General features: G+C 35.0%; 1 protein-coding gene across 1 annotated transcript in view; it reads left to right on the forward strand.

Moving 5' to 3' along the window:
• Window positions 1-1947: 1947 nt before the first annotated feature.
• The window catches only part of LOC116179022, a 34853-nt gene continuing 17501 nt past the window's right edge, over window positions 1948-19299 (forward strand). The window contains exons 1-2 of the mRNA XM_031498717.1: window positions 1948-2131; window positions 13428-13564. Coding sequence (XP_031354577.1) covers window positions 1948-2131; window positions 13428-13564 — 321 coding nt within the window. The remainder of the gene's footprint in view (window positions 2132-13427; window positions 13565-19299) is intronic.

The following is a 19299-nucleotide window of genomic DNA, read 5'->3' on the forward strand; positions in this document are numbered from 1 at the left end:
TTTTTAGAATTGTGTGTTATAAAACTTGATTACGTTCATTGCAATTTATAGCGAAATGAAACTTTATTTGGAAAACATTTCTAATTTGCCATCCTGTAATGGAGTTGTCTTCTGTATGTGCCTTGAATTCGAAATGCCTTGAAAGGTCCTAGAGAAAATACGCGCAGTTGCTTTCGAAACCAATCGATAGTTGTTGAAATATACTGATTTATAAGTTTGCGCACAAAAGTTTTGTTTTCGGTATCTATAGTTGCAAGATTAACGTTTCATCATGTTGCACAAATAATACTGAAAGTAGTTTCAGAAGGCAAGTTGGGGTAACGCATCACTTTAAAAGCCGTAAAGCAAGCAAAACTAAACTTGCAAGGTGCATGTGTTTGCTGAGCAAACTAAGCAAGGCTCGTCCACAAGATCTAAGAAACATCTGGTATATCGAAATCCTAAATTTGCACTACAAATAGAAACTGCAATACCAATATTGCGAAGTGGAATTCAAACGCAACACATGATGCACTGGAAAATTACTTTTCATTGTGAACCAAATGTGGCTTACTAAGAAAACTCATCGAAAGGTCGAAACACATTTAAATTTACTATACGGAAAGTTCGTTCTTTTTACATTGGGTAGCTTATAAATAGTAGTACCTCAACCAAGAAAAAAACTTTTAGTGCGCATGCGCAGACTCTGCAATGTCTTATTTATGGAGGTGATTTTTGAAATTTGGACAAGAGATGCTTCTAGTAAAGACAAGCATATCACATGTTGTAGACATGAGATGAGCGCATGCACGTCTTATTTATAGAGACATTTTTTTGAAATTTTAACCACATAGTATTATTCGTTTCTCGTTTACACAAAGAGAATAAGTTCATATTATTCATTTCTGGGCCTATCGCTGCTTTCTCATAATTAAAAGTAGTTTGTTCTGCTAGCACTGAACAATATTCAGTTTAACTTTAATTTTTGCTTTTATATCACAATATACGACTTCTTGGACAACACGACGGTTTTTTATGGGAATTTTTCGAAAGAACAAAAATTCCCCTTATGGGATGGTTTTGTCGGTCTGTGTGACCATCTGTTCCTCGCCTAATTCTAGAACGAAAAGAGATAGCGATGTCAAACTTTCGCCAATCGAGTTCTACGAGTTCAAGGATCAGTGATATTGAATATGAGCTGGATTAAAAGTGTGGTTTCCGTATGATGCGAGCCGAGTGACAAAAAATTCCCCTACAGAAAATCGTATGCGATTCTTCGTATCTTGTGGTTTTATTTCCCAAGATTTCGAATGCAGGTCTACACTTTTTAATTATTCTTTTCCTACACAGATTTCAATCCATTAGATAGAGAAACCACATGTATACACCCCGTACTTCTACAGCTGGATGCACTGACGTAAATGCAGACCTTTAGGCGCGAGATGTTGCTAATTAAATGAATTTAAAAAAAACGAAATACGACACTTTTCGTCATATATGGTTTATTCCGGTCGTCCCCAAGCGTAAATCTACACAGAAAGGAATTGAAAACTGTCAATGACGGGCGACTTGACCCACATCACTTGGCCAATTGATTTCCCCCAAGTTGGAAAAAGAAACTTGTTTTGTATTAATTTATAGAAACGGTCCCATGTAATCAACAAAATTTGTAAGTACACAATTTATTCAACACTTCCAAAAGGTAGGGAAAGCTATGAATGCCATCAGACTACAATTTATACGTTTCTCGGACACAAGCGATTTTTGCATGACGTTCAATGTACGAATGTAATTATTCCCATTCCTGGTACAAAAAGAGCGCTTAAACATACTGTTTAATTCATAAAAAAGAATTTTCATTCATACATTAAATATTTGCTGACCGCTCGAAACGGAATTACCGCGTTCGCTCCCTCATGTGTCAAAATTGTTAGAAATTTGCTAATAATTACTCTCTGTTACAGTAAAATGCAGCGCTGGAGGATTGGTGGGATCATTTGCTTGATTAGTGTGCTACAGCAGGCCAGTCCCGGACCAGCCTGTAGGATTAGCGAATATCCCTGCCGGAATGGACGATGTATACGATTGGATCACTACTGTAATGGTAACGATGATTGTGGAGATAAATCGGATGAACCCACTTATTGTACAGGTCAGTTTTGAAATTCAGAATTATAATACCTACAAACCACAAATTTATATTGTCCAATATTGTTGGGCAACGCATTATGTACTTCTCTCGTCTTTATAATATCAATGTTAGTCGTAGTTACACTAGAAACCTAAAGATTGAATTTTGAATGTGTAAGTGTTACTTCCTATAGATTGCACGAGCATTTACGAGATACATAAACCAAAAGTTCTAGTTTCGGTACCTTTCAGGGAAAGAGATGGAGGGTTATTTGTGAGTTGTATAAATTTTCAGGTACTTGCGTCGTGAAAATATACCATAAAAGTGTATCAAAGCGCCATATACCTCAAAAGAATTTATTACAAATGAAAAAGCGCACTTAATCACAAACAACCCCACTTACTTCTACTCAAGGATCTGCAGATCAAATAACATAAAATGCGCCAGCTTTAAAGATTTTTTTGTATTGTGAAAGCTTGAATCCGGATCGTCTTTGCATAACAAGAATTTCAATCTTCTTGAATTTAAACGATACCGAAGTTGCTTATTTATTTGTTACGTAGCTACAAGGTGAAGCACATTTTAATTAGCATAAACAATGGTACACTTTACTAACGCGATTATTGAATCCGGTTGAATTATCGTAAATCCGCTTAAATTTGATTAGTTTCGTAAATCCATTTACACTTTGTTGAAATGTCGCAAATCATTGAGAAATAGTAACCAGAGGCGGACTGGGTATAACTGCGGGCCAGGTGGAATTGCATAGGTTACGGGCCATTAAAGTATTAGTGTAGTAATGATATTTCTCGAAAATAAATTACCATACAGTTTTTTTTAAATTGCAGCTGATAATTAAAAGTAACAAAATATACAATCCACACGAGGTGCGTCGCCTATCATTGTATTTCAGCACTTTCAAAATACTACGACAAAAAATGATAAATTCATTGTAAAACACTTCAATTAAAACAGAATTTTTTAACAACCTAACATCAACCCCAATTAGAGAAACGTGTTAATAATTTATTAATAGTGCAAGAAACTAAATACAGCACATACTTATAAATTTCCAACGGGCCATTATGATCTACAGGCCAGGTGGCAATCGCCACCCGCCCCCCTGTGCCAGTCCGCCCCTGAATTAGTAACAAACAACTAAATCCAGTTTAAAGATACCATTTCCATCATTTATTTATTCTTATTTAATTTAACGCGATGTTATAATAATAATGCCTTTGTTTACACACATGATGTGTCATAGTAAACGAAGCAGGCGGAGTTCAACATATTCACCTAGACCAGGGGACTCTGCAACCTACTGAAACGGAAGAGCCCAAAGTTACAAATCACAAAATTTCCCAGTTTTTAAAAAACCACTAAAATTTCAATTCAATATAATAGTATTTGGTTAGATACAAGGTTATTTGTTGAAAGTGTTTTTTGCATATGGACAATAAAATGGACTGTCCTGCCTTTCAAAACTTAAAGAAACCACAACTCTACTCCTAGTACAAGACACAACATAACTGTGCTGTAATTATTGAAATAGATTTATTGTTAAACGAGAAAACTACTCTTTTAATATACTATAGGCAGTGCGTTTGCTGCTAAGATAAATCGCCTGTAAAGTTAATTCATACACACATACTCGTATAATAATTCACATTTTCGTAGATATTAATGGCAACTACTGTTTAAACAGTAGGGATGTTAGAACGCAAGAATGACATTAATCGTTTAACTTCAGTGGGGTTAGTTTGACTAATGCGAAGCGAACACAAACACGGCTTCGCATATATTCCATTCGAGTAGGTATGTCAAATTGCTTTTCATAGCGATAATGAAGTAACTACATGTATAATCGAGTTGACTTCCAAGCAAATTTGGAACCAAATCCTTCATTTTGTAGGCTCCTGTTTGGAAATGTTCTATACAGACTTATGTTTGATGTTAATTTGCGCGTAAGTAAATGCAATGGTAATGCGTCACGACGTCATTGTTCTAGTTCTGACCTTGAAAAAATAAGGGTTTTAAATTACAAATGAAAGTCACCAAAGCTTTCCATTTGCGACACCACAAAATAGCTTCACAATAGCGACTTACATTTTAACATCGGAAATGCTTATGTTTTGTATGGGTATGAAGTTACCAGTTTCGTCAAGAAAAGAAGACATTGGTGTCGCGCCAAGTGTTGATTGTACCGTACTCGGCCGCAATCGGTAGATTAAAGAAATGTCGCGGATACTGTCGATACGGTACTTACTTAATAGTGCGCAATTGTTTTGTTAATTCCAATCTAGAATTCTCGCACATCTCCTTTAATAGGATTACGATCATGTTATGATGAGGCTTATTATTCAGTGTACGTTTGGGACACGAGCAAGTGAAGCAAGTTATCCTGGGTGAATAAGGTTATTTGTGTTTTACATATGGCGTTATACCGTTATCATTCCCAATATTTTAAGACTGTGATTCAGAGATGAAATAGGGATTTTAGATCGGTTTCTTTGTGCAGTGGTTACTTCTAGGACAGCGTGGTACGGTTGTAATCCACGTATCTCTTTGAGTAACGTTTGATCCTTAGCATTCGGTATCTTCCTGAATCTGCTCCTCACTGATCCATATTTTTGTGACAATGCGCGGGTAACTCGATGTCTTTAATGGCCTGGTGAGATCGCATCAAGCAAAAAACTAATATGATCAGAAAACAACTAACTTTGCTTTCTTTTTCTCCAGTCCCTTGCAATTCGAAACATCTACAGAGAAAAGTGGGCAATTTTCTGCCATTGATTAGTATTTGGAAGCACGTAGTGTAAAGTAATAAATCTACATCGAATAAGTTTGATTAATAGAACTCGCCAAATTCTGTACACCCGTAACACATTTACATTTAGTTAACGAGTATGCTACTGGCTCTTGCGTTTCTGTATAGAATAATCATCACGTCATTAGTGTTGGTAGATACCTACCAATGATGAATACCAGTTATAGATTTCGACGAATACAATAAGAATGCTTTGAAATCAAAATGACAGCACACGACTGTAATATTTCAAAGAGATTTGGAGATTTTATTTCCCACTCAGAACAGCGGAGCTTTTATGATAAATTACTTTCGATTCAAAAATTTTTATTCATTAAAATTTTTCTTTCAAAAATCCACTCCGTTGAGTACATACAGGGGACCTATTGATTATATTGATGTCAACGTTTACGAATGGAACGAACCGCCCGCAGAAGGGTTTTCTTTTTATGCTCGGAATAAAAGGGATACAATACGAACGCGTAATTGGCACACGAAAAAAAGACCACGAAATTAAATCCAATCTGCCGTATTTCAACCTAATTTTAAGTAGCGACAAGATGAACAAAAAATAGAAATGTTTTGATTAAACTCGGTTCGGACTAGAAATATATTGCTGCTGAGTAATTTTGGAAGGAATTTATCGCTCGAACAAAATTGCTGTAAAAGATTTTTAATTGGATTGTATAAAAATCGCTTTGTATTGCACAAAGTCATTATTCATTCCCCTCCGCCCGAGATAAATACTTTATATCTGTTCATGTAACATTCTTTTTTGCTCAAGTCACGCATGCACTCGTATTTGCAAAATTTATGTCTGCCCGCTGTTCTTGTACTAATTTATAATCCTCTACAGTTTTTGGATATGAAGTGCAGTTGTACGTCACTTTCTTTATTTGGGAATGAAATATTGCGCTCGGTCGCCATTTATCACGTATAATGGCTTTCAAAAATAAAAACATGGTTGTTCATTCACTAGACATCAGTAAGTCGAAGGTATGCATATTCAAGAGCCACCTAGAGTGGAAATTTGTTTGAACTCGGAAATGTTCAAATAAATTGGATTTATTAGAATATTGGGTACAATTATTTATTGATGTGAATCAATATACAGGTTATTTCATCAGATAGGTACGTAAGCTACTCGCAAATTGCTGGAATCTATTAGCAGTTGTAGGAAAGAACACGTTATTTATCGTCCTATTCGTAATATTGGTCACTATTCAATTAAACTAACCTAGTTTTCTGTACACGAAGCGCGGGCGTTAGGAAAATTGGTTTCTGTGAGAATATGTAAATTTTTGGTCTTTATAATTTCAAAACGAAGTAATTGATAGATTTCGTTTGGCTTTTGAAAATGAAGCACACCCCCCAAGAATAATTTTTCCGTTAGTTTGCTGAATTGCAGCATGAACACATCCCTTTTTTAAAGAAACAATACACACGATTTTGATTGAACGTACGAAAGCTCTGCAGTCGTTAGTTCCCAGAGAAATCTCTTCCAAATCTCTTTAACATGACACTAAAACCTCCATCTAGTCATTTTTCCAAGGCTCCTTCCAAAGGTTAGAATAAAGAACTTTGTCTCCAAAGACCATTTAGTGACATCAGGAATCCCACATTGTGAGCTTATCTTATTTGGAGCCTGCCAATGGCATTCAGACTTCTATGGAACACTAAATATGTATTTGCAGAGAATTAAAAAAATTTTAAAATAATTTAATCCTGAGAAGGGGGTGAATTGCACCCCAACAATTTTAAATGGGAAAGGGTGGTAAGTGTTAGATAATTCGAAGGGAATGTTCATTCTGTTTTCAGCACTGTTTTTATTTTCCAAAGAAAACTCGATTTAAATGTATTTGCAGAGCCGTTTTAAATGTTTATTAAGTAGGCGTTGAAGAAATAATTGATCGCTTGTGGCAGAAAAGAGCATACGACACAAGTGCATAAGTGCAATAAGTGAAGAAGTAAGGAAACGAGTTTGTGAATGTGTTAAATGTAACTTGTTTAATTTTGTTAATGGTTTACACTGTAGCGGAAAGGGTGGAAGTTGTTTCGATTTTTTAAATGGTGAATCTGGGTTCACAACATGCTGATCTGTATGTTCTTCATTGAACAGAACTGCTGTTGTACAGTGTTGTCAGATGCTCTTTTCTGACACAAGCCATCAATTATTTCTACTCCAACGCCTACTTAATAAACATTTAAAACGGCTCTGCAAATCCATTTAAATCGAGCTTTCTCTGGAACTACTGAATGGATTCGAAATATAAAAACAGTCATGAAAACGGAATGCATATTCCTTTCGAACTATCTAACGTTTACCACCCTTTGCATTTCAAATTTTTGGGGTGAAATTCACCCCCTTCTCAATTTTAAAGTTATGTAAGTAGAATTATTTAATTTAGGTGTCCCCCTTAAAACTAAAATTGACCTGTAGGAGCCTTTCTGGCTACACTGTCGTTAAGTGGGCATAATTAGCATTGACTATTTTCAGTGTTACGTCCAAAGATTCGTCTTTTTTTTAGATTTATTCAAAATCGTTTGTGTTCCAAGAGACTTTCTCTTGGATTTATTGGATTGGTCTGTTGATATTATCGTCATTAGACAAATATTCACTTTTTAAAAACTGAAAACTGAAAACTGATGACATTTTAAAACCACAAACATAAGCAGAAAGTAATACCAAGGGCAATATTGCTCACGAAACTGACTTTTGCGGTAGGCCAGATCCTCCTCCAAATACTACAGTTGGGTGAGTGAAGAAATAATGAGCTATGCGACAAGGGTTTTCTCAATTATTGGTAGGCAAATCGATCAAATCGCGCAAATCCTTTTTTATTGTTCTTGCAGTAAAACCTAATAGTCTTCCAATTAATATAAGATAATCGTTTATAAGCTGCCCTGATCGCGTTTTCTTCGGCGGATTAAAATTGTTCGCATCCTCCTCAAATTAGAACAGCGTCGAGGGGGAATGAGTGCACATAATTATCACCTAGCGAGAAGTTATCAGGACATTGTACCGTCGCAGCTTTTTCACCCCGTTCCATAATATTATTGTTGGCGTCGCGCACTTTTCAACATATTCCATTATGTGTCCATTGTACTGAAATCATGCTCATTATAGATAACAATCTCTACTGCTCACGAACACCTTTGGTGTAGGTGGTGTATATATTTTAGGAGTTTACAAAATTGACAATCTGGCGCGCGAGGTTTTAATTAAGTTCGTGACGCCGCCGGATGCAACTCGCGATTTGTTTAACAAAAAGGATAGTTTTCCTTCCTTCAAACTTGAAATGGGTTAGATAAGTTTTGGACGGTGAGGGATTTCGCGCTTATTTTCTTTACGAGTTCGTAGCCGCAATATTTTTTTTACTTTATAATTCAATACGTCTCAGAGACATTACAAAAATGAATGGTTACTGACCTGTGATAAATAACACAAATTAATATTTAATAAGAACAAATACTCCAGTCGGTATGGAGGTTGGGACTTGCAAAACATGCCAAGTTTCCGAATGATGTTCGGTGGTGTTCAGTAGTACAACGCCCAATTTTTCCAAAAAAATTTCGTTGTGCTAAGGGGACCAAAAATCCTCACAATTTTTTGACTTTTTAATATTTTTGCTTCTAGATAACAGTCAATCCCATATAAAATTGTATTATTATAAACATTAAAGTGCCTAAAATATACTTTTAATTAAAACAAAGGGTGCTTGGGTACTCTTTGATTAAAAACAAAATCATCTATTGTGATCGACAATGACCATACGTGGTATTTGGTTGAATCTTGCACAGGAGGAGTCTACCTAGCCAATTGGAGTTTGGGTTTGGCCACCGACTTTGTAAATGGCTATCTTAATGAATCTAGGGAATGGATAACCATATTTCCCCCATATAACGGCACGAGAAAGTTTTCACCTACTTCGGCAATTTGGGATCGAATGTTTTATTGGAAGAAGGGGCGTAGTACTTCTGAAAACCACCGTACAACATACCTACCAGAAAGTTTTTTATAAGCTACCACCCTGATTTTAATCTAGGTATGGTAACTGGACTAAAACACAAAGTTATGAACTGAAAAAAATTCGTTTCTATCCCATAATCAACGTTTGTCCACTATTATCTAACCCAAAATTATTCATACCACCTTTTTAAAGAGGCGTTTAAACCGACGAATTTTTTTGATTTATAAAAAATATTCCGTTGTCTAAAACTGGCATAAGAAATCAATTTCAATAAAGATACTGCCACATAAAAGTTATTAAGACATTCCAACAATCTAAAATTGTTTTACGGGGGCGCCTTTTTATTTCCCTCTCGCGACGTTGAAAATATGTCGTTCTTCGCGAAGACGTCGGCAATTTACAAAATCGTAAACATTCCATTAACGCAAGTGATACATTTCACCCCCCTTAAATAAATTTTCCTTTTATATCGCCGAATTTTATTTCTGAATAGATTCATTTTGTATTCACTTTTGATGGCTATCGGTTAACCGAAATGTTTCTGAAAAAAAGGGTGGGGGAGGGAGAAGGTGCTCGCCTTTTACGAGTGGAGGTTTTTTCCACGACGTGATAAATGCGAAAGCTGAAATTAAGCGTTCCTCTGCAATTTCGTACGAATGCAGCTGCTTTATAATGTAAATGGATGCCTTTGAGTATCACGTTCTCTAGATTACCCAAAAGTTGGCAAAGACAACTTTTATGATAGATTCGTGTTACAAATTTAACCCACGTACTTTTAACATTACGCCAAGATAAGATTTCGCTTAAATTATTTCTGAAAATGATAAAACAAATTTTCTTATATGTATTTGAACTGTTAGGTCTACTCCATACATGAAACTGCTTTTGAACATCTGTGTCAGGTAATATTTAATTTCAAACGTGAAGGGAAAATGACTTCTTGAATGCGACAAATTTATATTTGACACCGTTGTTTGTGAAAATTTGCCTCATTAGATACATCAAAGCCTCTCTATGATAAAGGATCACTTTGTTTCTTTCAGTGTAATTACTAATTTATAATTTTCCAGAATGAAGTAGGTTAGGTACACTTAAAGTTGGGATAATTCTGGCGTTGCCGCGTCATTATACATGAAAACAACCGTAAGGTACATGTGTTAAGCAGGTAAATAATAAGAGTGAATTGGATTGTTATCAAATTGGCAAAAACAAATGTAGGTACCTATAGCGGTGATTTTTAAACTTTTACTGTGTTTTGATTTTAGCTTACTTCCGACGGTTTCAGTCTCGGGGTAAACGCCCTAAATTCACTGACTTACCATGCGCTACATTATGTGCTGTGAGAAACAATTTAAAATGTCAAGCTACTCTAAAACATTTCTTTTTAATTAACTAATTATTCATTTTTATACCATGATAGACTTAACAGCTGAAAGCCTACCAGTCTCCGCGTATTCGGAGAGCACCGAAATTAATAGGTAATAATATAATAGATAATTGAGGTGAAATTTGTGTGTCAAAGTCAAAGGGTTTTGTAGAAAACGTATAGTAATTGGGTTTGTGCGGTTCGGAACTAAACACACTGTTTCGCGGAACAAAAAGTCACACGTGAATTGAGCTCACCAGTTTGATTGGATTCGCAAATTCAATGAAAAGTTTAATTTTTCTCATTCTGCGCCAGCATTTTATACTAGAAAAACCGTTCTTCATTTTAGTACCTCCATTTCATCGCCGAGAGAAAGAAGGATATTATTTCCTTATTTTTCCGACAGCTGCAAATTTGTGTCCGCAATTATGAGCAAAGGGGGAAAAGAAGGAATGCCTTGAAAGCTTACATATAAGCTTAGTCTAAATAATAAGTTCAACCGCATGTTCTCGTGCTCGGAGTTGCAAGTGTCAAACTTTAGTAATAGAAATAAAGGATAAAGTTAAGCTCAATGTTCGTATGTAGACATTAATGTACATTTTCTATTGTGAGCGCGCTTAAGTGCCCGTCTTTGTCGTGTACAACCATGGCTATTTACTAGTTATCTAACTCTCTTATAGAATGAAATAAAAGCATCAGCTTGAACACTTTTGCCGGTCCGTGATGTCCAGAAAGCTATAGGTTTATTGAAATAAGCTGGTAGGTAGAACATAGTCACCTGTAGGTACTTAACATTGAAAGTTGCACAATAGACGAGCTCTTTGTGCAACCTTTGTTAATCTACTTCCTTATTTATTATAATGTAAACTTAGTTATAAACTTAACAATCTCAAGTCTGGAAACTGCTTTTACAATCAAATATTTCTGTGCGGTAGGTAGTATACATAGGTAGGTACCCCGTTGCTTTGCATATTCTATATCTCTCCAAGAACTTTATATCACTTAACTGCAAATTTAATGAAAACCTGGCCTCAGCCGTCTCTATTTGTTCTTGATCCATTCTTATGCAGTGTGTACTAATGATCCTGTTCTAACTGAATGATGACTACGTGTGGTGGTGCAATCAAACGATTAAACTTTCACGTTTCACGTCTGCATCCTAATTCCAGTGTTCAGCAAATCCTCAACCATTTAAACAACAGTAATAGTGTAGCTCTGAGAATCCATAATTTCAAACAGTTCGAAGATTGGGCTGCTATAGTTCAAAAGTTACAGCCTTTTGAATTTCATTTCGAAATTGGTTTCTAGTCTATAACTTTTGATTGAGAAGTCTGATCGAAAAAGTACGAATTGTTTTGGATTCTACGCACCAAAATTAATATGAAAAAGTATTTTCCCGAGAAATTTTGGTGCAGTCGATTTTTGTCAAAAAAGGAAGGTAATACACTGCCTTTTTTTGAGGCAAGAAACAAAAATTGTCTCAGATCGACCCGGAAAAAAATTTTCTTATAGAATGTGGCCTGTAGAATCCATAATTTCAAACAGTTCCAAGATTGGGCTACTAGTTCAAAAGTTACAGCCCCTTTGAATTTTCTTTCGAAATTGGTTTCTAGTCTATAACTTTTGATTGAGAAGTCTGATCGAAAAAGTACGAATTGTTTTGGATTCTACGCACCAAAATTAATAAGAAAAAGTGTTTTTAGGCAAGAAACAAAAATTGTCTCAGATCGACCCGGAAAAAAAATTTTCTTATAGAATGTGGCCTGTAGAATCCAAATTTTGAAATAAGATTAAATGCCAATTTAAAGCTACCGGTATAACATTTGACATACTCAATGATTTTCCGAATAAGCTTCTCTCGTAGTAATTTTTGTAATGAGAAACTTTTTGGTCTTGTTTTTTGTTCACGGTAACAGCGGCTGAAACACAACTCTAGAAATTAAATCAGTTACCTTTTACCTTCTCTCTTCAACTTCTAGAACTATCACAAATACTTTTGGCACGAATCACGAAAGCGAAATTCATAACTTTTTTATGCAGAATTTATACATTTATATGCTTGCCTGTGTTGAAACCCTTTACAAGCGACGCGAATTGGACAAACTTGGAGGAGAACTGAATTAGGTACATTTTCTGTGTGTATATAATTTCTTACTGTACTTTGGGCACTTTCTATAATCATATAAAGATCCCTTCAGTTAGCAACTAAAGACAACTTGCCTTTTCAAAAGCGACTGAGCTCAGAATTTCATGAAAAATTAATATTTTGTTTAATGTTTTAAAATGCTTTTATTCACTTGTCAAAAAATGTTATCGCTGCTAAAAAAACCCAATGTTTTATTGCTCTCATCCACAACAAATCCCAAGGATTGTAATGCTCATAATCCGATCACCCCTATACACCTGCATCATACATTCAGATTAAAATTTAAATTAACCTGCGAATCTAAAACAAAGTATGTAATTAGAAGTGCGCGCGAGTTGCTAAACGTACTTTTTAATCGTTTTGTAAATGATTGTTTCGCCTTTCCATCATGGTCGAAGTTCGTATTTTGGAAAAAAAAACTTACGTCCTCGCATTTTTTATTTTTGCTGTAAAAGTTTTATGCCAAACCGTTTTATAGATTCGGATATACACAATCATATAAAATTTTAGATGCCAGATAAGTGTCCCCAATTTGAGGAGCGTACGACATATTTCGCTCGAAAGGAAACGGTCTTCATTTAATTTCGGCCATGTAATTTACTTAGAGCGGGGCATTTCCGCAACTAGGAAAGAAAAGTAACAAACTAAATTACTAAAGCACTTCTCGCCAACCGTAAATCTAGCATAGTTCAAAAGTTTTTCCAAGTGTATGACAACTAAGTCTTTTAATTAAACTGTTCCATGAATAACTAATGTAATTAAAATGAAAACCTGAGACATTTTTATGAATTTTTCACGTAAATGACAATGGCAAATGAATTTGTAAGCGTACAACGATGGGTAGGTACAAGAAACTCGGACTTGCATTATTAAAACGTTTTCAATCAATATCCGATACGTTCTATAATTAGGCGCGATCGATATCCATTAGCTACCCCGTGAAGGATTAATTAACGTTTTCCGAGGAAGATTATGAAGTTCGAACACAGTTTTTAATTTTGAATTCTAATGGACAAATTTTGTTGCAGTGTGTAATCGCACGTATTACGGGGACGTCGGCAAGACATACGATCTACACGTTATTAAGCCCGTCGAGACGAGATTGCCGTTCTTATGTCACCTTACCTTCACAGCAAATGGCCAAAGTCACGGAGACATCGTGCAGGTAAATTTTTTACGCAGGCATACCACAACTAACTTCTCCGGCGGAAAAGCTTAGGTTTAGTAAGGAAAATAACTTCGAGTCAACTTTACCTATTAAGAGCTTTTCCACGACAATTAGAGTTGAGCTCAACTTTCCCAAAAACTATAGTAACATTCGTCTTGCTAACGAGTAGAACCGCAAGAAAAGTTAAAAACTTTTCGACCGAGGCATATTCGTCGACGTTTTTTATCCGATTGCTGCAGTTAAAACGCGATTCAGATAGGGAACGCTTCGGTCTCATCAATCAGGCATAAAGCTCAGATTCTCGGATAAAACAAGATTGATAACTAGCTTTTTGAAATCTGAGAATGACAATATTTTATACTGCGATCTAAAGTTTACATATTAATCAACTTCCTGCAAATCATTGCTTGCAGACTATTTTCTTGCGTCGTGCAGCTTTCAATTCCGCAAAATCGATCTCATATTTCACTTCGAAATGGCGATGCAACACTAGTTCAGAAATTTGCGTAGTTCAGATTCGAGAACTGTCAGTGAAATAACTAAGCGCAAGGCCAAGATTTGAGAGCAATTGGCGCAATGTAAATTTTCCTATGGCCCATTTTAAATAACTCAACGGCTTTCCATTGTCTGTTGTCACACACGGTTATGATGTATGCTAGGTATGTGCTTTCTATGGCCCATCTTTAAAAAACACCATGTATGGTATGGTGTAAGTTTTTGTACAAGGTGTCCAAACGGGGAGTGTTATCTTTTAGAAGGTTAATCGACGAATTACTGTTTATTGAATAATAAATATGATCATAGGTAACAGTTTTTAATAAACAAAATCTGTCTTTGCTTAAGTCACTAAACGTACGCCTAATAGCAGTAACTTAACTTATTTTTTCTGAAACTACTTTAGAAACAACTACTTCCGTCTCTAAAAGTTAAGAAAATGTGATTTTCCTCTCTAGTGAGGAAAGTAAAAAACAATTGCGACGTTAATCTGACGAATGACATTTAGAATTACAACACACCCGTATCTAGATTACTATGTGTCAAACTTCATTATTGCATACGATAATTTTTCAATTTTGGTTGTAGTTTCAGAAAAAATTATGTTTACAATGTCAAATATGTTATAGGTACCTTAGAAATTAAAGCTACAGTAATGTTTTTAAAACCAATCGCAGTAACTGTAGAAATTTAAATAAAAACAAGACTTTTTTCACTTGTTACAAAAGCAGTTTAGTGAACAATATAACTTATAAAAATTAAAAACCACACAATGCAACAAAATAATAATTACACAAATGATGGAATGATGTAATGATAATACATAGGAAGCAAGTGCAATGGGTAACTTTGTCTTAAGTTTAATAATATTATATTATAATTATAATTAATTAATAATCAATTAATTTAATGTTGAGTGGCCAAAATCGTGAAGTTAGCACCCCCAACATTGTTTTTTCAATATCTCTTTTAAGTGAAATGTGTAAATGACAATTCGAAGTGTGCCTAAATGTGCAATCAATGTGCAAACGAAGGCAGTATTTGACGTTCCATTATTTTTATGTTGGGGGGCTAACTTCATGCGGGTATGAACTATGACTTCTCCTCAAAGGTGTAGGCAATATCAATTGTTTATTTTGGTGCTGAATCAGGCCTCTTATCGTTTTTTGGATGTTTAGCAACTTTAATGACTCGCTGTTTTTTTTCAAATAATTTACTAAGCCCATCAAGAGGAGGCGCATCAATAGTTAAGCAATTATTATTAATGCTCTTACTTACAACGACACTTTTTGATCTTTTCAGTTTCAGCCTTTCAGGTAGGTATATAAAATAAACTCTATAAACATCACAAATGTGCTCCGTAGAAATGACACTTGTTAATTATCCATTTTTCGTGACTTGGCTTCAAATGAAATTTGTTTAAACGGTTATTTAAAATCCGTAAGCGTTACATTACGTTTAAAAGTGTGAAGTTTGTCTAATAAAATATAATAATGGCCACTAGATAAAAAGTTGTCTTCGTCCGGTACGCCGCTGTAAATCTTTCCTCTTCGGCAAAAGTGGTCAAAACCAGGAAAATTTGTCAATTGTGATGTATTTGATTCGTTCTCGACCCTATTATCCGGTTAAGTAGAAGAAAGATGGTCGCCTTTTGACGCGCAATTTTTTACGATTTGTTAGATCGAATAGATCCGCCGAGTCTGCGGTTGTCATAATTCTCGGTCTCCTACATTTTTTTTTTCCTTTTCGAATTGCATTCGACATTTTTGCCGGACGAGCGTTATTGGCAACTTAATACGCGGGTATTTAATTTTCATTACCTAAACACGAGTATTTCATTAATTTTATTGGTGTAATGTACTATGCGAGAAGAAGTCGTTGTGCGGTATGGATGGTGGATCATAGAAATCGTTGCGGTCAGCAATTTCTAAATTCGGGGGTTCGGTTCCAATTTATGTATTTGCCTTCGCATTCAATTGAAATTGCAGTCATCCCGTCAGACCTCATGAATTCCCGTTCACCTTTCCTTCCGTACATATAACCTTTTCTACCGGGCTCTGAAATTCCTAACACAATGCAAGTCTTAAATTAATTCATTCTTTCTTAGGTCATACAACATTTAAACTTCTTATCGCGAATTAGGACATATGTAATTGACAAAATCAATCTTCAACCATTGATTATTCTCCCATCAAGGTCTATATTTTTTCAACGAGAAACTTGTAGCCATATTTTAAAATGATTATTGACCTAGCGAATGCGAGTTTGTTCCAAAATTGTAAAAATGTAAAGGATAGGGACAACCAACTTAGGAGCTTTCAGAGCACCAAAAGGTGAATACGTAGCTACAGTTACAAAATTAAAATTGAAAATATCGTTTAGGTATATGTTGAATTCGGCATTAAATGACTGCAATAACATTTTACTTATATCTCATCTCTTTTGAACTGGGACGGTAAAATCAATACCCAGTTAGCAATTTGCGTAAATATTTCTTATTTATTTGGGATTCTCATTAATTTTCCATTATATTTGCCTATGGTATCCTGTTCAGAAATGTTTAATTGAGATAAATTTATGCAAACGAGAGAAATATTCCAAAATAAATATAATTAAATTACGAAAGGTTTCGACGGGATAATGCAAAATATTGATCGCAGGCGCTTCATGTTTGTGACCGGAATATTTTATTACATCGTAAGTTGATTTTCATCCCTTAAACGAAAGCTGGACCGCAAGATTGTTTGGTTGTTTATTGTAGTTTAACTGAAAATCTGACAAACCTCTTATTATGATCGCTAACGATTCGAAAGTGCTTTACAGCCCGTGGCAGAATTTAACTTAATCATTAGTTCAGGCAATAGCAATGACATTTACAATAAAGTATTTAGAAAAATCGTCGGCGCAGGTTCCTGTGTTGGATAAATTTTGAATTGAAGATTTGAACAAACGAAAATTAATCATTGAAAGAAATCAGAAAATTAAATATAAATTGTTGGGCATAACAGACATGTACCTAAGGTGTAAGAGCAGCAGGTAAAGATTTTAATTTGTTAAAAATGAAGGACAGCTTTGATAGCGAGTTATTTGAATCTTAAGAAATCGCATCGAATAATTTCCCGTAAGTAGCAAAGCTACCAAGCCTTACGATCTTATAACAACAAACTAGAAACTAATTTTCCAATAAGACGTTATGTAAAATTTAACCTTACGTATTTGGTATGCAATGCTATGCTTACAAACTGTAAACTGATCAGTTTTGAGTTAAATTCTACCTATGCTATCTGGGATTTTTCATTTTAAGCATTGGGATTTTAAGCATTGGGATCTCGGAAACCATAAGACATACGGATTCGCTTAAATGAGGAAATAGTTGTCGTTTTAAGAGCTTATTTAAGATATGCTTTTGTTTTTTGAAAAAAATCCACAGTTCATTTAACCGTTGTAGAATCGTTATTATTAGAAATACAACAAAATGACACGAATAAAAGTTTTAGACATTTTAATGCTTAACACGATGAACATACTAATTTATTTTTAGATCTTACAATTTTTGAGTTTTAATACAAACTTTAATTTTTTTTAATGGTAGTCATAGTTGGCTTTGACATTTTTAAAAAGGACAAATTTTTCTCTTTATAATGATATAAGGCTTGCTAATCTTATTCCTGTTCCAAAGAATTACCATATACCATACCAAATTTAAATGTGTCGTTAAAAAATTCCTAACTGAACATGCTTTTTACACCCTAGATGAATTTGAGGATCATGCGAAACTTACAAACATGTTAGATGTTTGTTAGTAGTGTGATTTAGTGTTAATGTATTATTGTTTGTTTGTTCTATTTTTGACTTGTTATGTTATATACACTTTTACATGTAAACCTTTTTTGACAAATGTAAGTGTTTTGCACCCTAACATGAATATGAATAAATAAATAAATAAATAAATGTACTTTAATAAATAAACGCCCTGCAGTAATCTTCGTATTATTGAGAGGTAAGTAAACAGAGTTGGCCATGGAAAACAATATCTAGTGAGATAGGTACCTTTCATTTACGACGAAAATTGGACAGGCCAATGTTACCTATCTTCATTTTCTACCAAATGAATTTCAAGATATGTAGGATTACTACTCTTAATAATACAAACAGTTCTGTATCATGTTTATTTGTCAAAGTAAGTACAATGAACCTTATATCATTGTAAACAGAAAAAAATGCACTTTTTAAAAATGTCACAGCCAACTATGATTACCATTTAAAAAAATGTAAGTTTGCGTTATAGCTCGAAAAATATAAAAGAAGAATGAATATTAATAAATGTATCCTAAGCGAAAAAAAATCTACAATTTTTGTTGTTTGCGTATTTCTAATACTAAAAATTCTACAACAGCTAAATGAAAAATCACTAAATATGTTTTTCGCTCATATCTAGTAAACTGTGGATTAAAAAAAAAAACAAAAGCATATCTTGAATAAGCTCTTAAAACTACAACTCTGTATTGCAACACCCTTAATTGGTGTGTCGCTTTTTTAACCGACTCTAATTATTTGGGTGGTAAAGTACCTACCGTAATGCACCGGAGTACTAGCTCTGCATGAGCGGATATCCCTCTTTCTCAGGACCAGTGGGCTACTAAATAATGATTAAAAACAACTCTAATTCGACTAACAATTATATTAATAAGAATATACCTAACGCTACAATAAGTACACTTTAATTGTGTACACTCTTACTAACTAACAGACGCAAGGACTGTCTACCGCCGCAATGTCAGAACGCAATCACTCACGACCCGTTGACAGATTTACAAAATAGGTAGGCCTACCTTTCTGATGCTGGCGCCGTGTATCGTAGTTTCTTCGCAGTTCAGCTGACGATGATGGTTCTATGGTATCCTCAGATACCTTCACCCGCAGTGCCGCAAAACCACTCGTTTCAATACCTCAACACGCGCACTTTAATTCGCGGCAGGCAAAAAACGAAACGTCGCCAAAATTACGCACTCTCGTCAATTAACTAGAAACCGCTGTCTTCTGCCGCGGTTTTTGACGTACGCTGCCGAAGACGGCTACTAGCGAACTCCCTAAGTTTCCTAATCGTCCACAAAGGGACAATTACCGCATCTTGGATCTTGCCGCCACACATGGTATCACCGTTGACCGTAATAATTCACAATGGCCCGGAAACCCAATCGGTTGCACATGTGGCAGAAAGTCCATGGGCCCTTACA

The sequence above is a fragment of the Photinus pyralis genome, unplaced genomic scaffold, assembly GCF_008802855.1.
Source record: "Photinus pyralis isolate 1611_PpyrPB1 unplaced genomic scaffold, Ppyr1.3 Ppyr1.4_LG8, whole genome shotgun sequence".
Taxonomy (NCBI): domain Eukaryota; kingdom Metazoa; phylum Arthropoda; class Insecta; order Coleoptera; family Lampyridae; genus Photinus; species Photinus pyralis.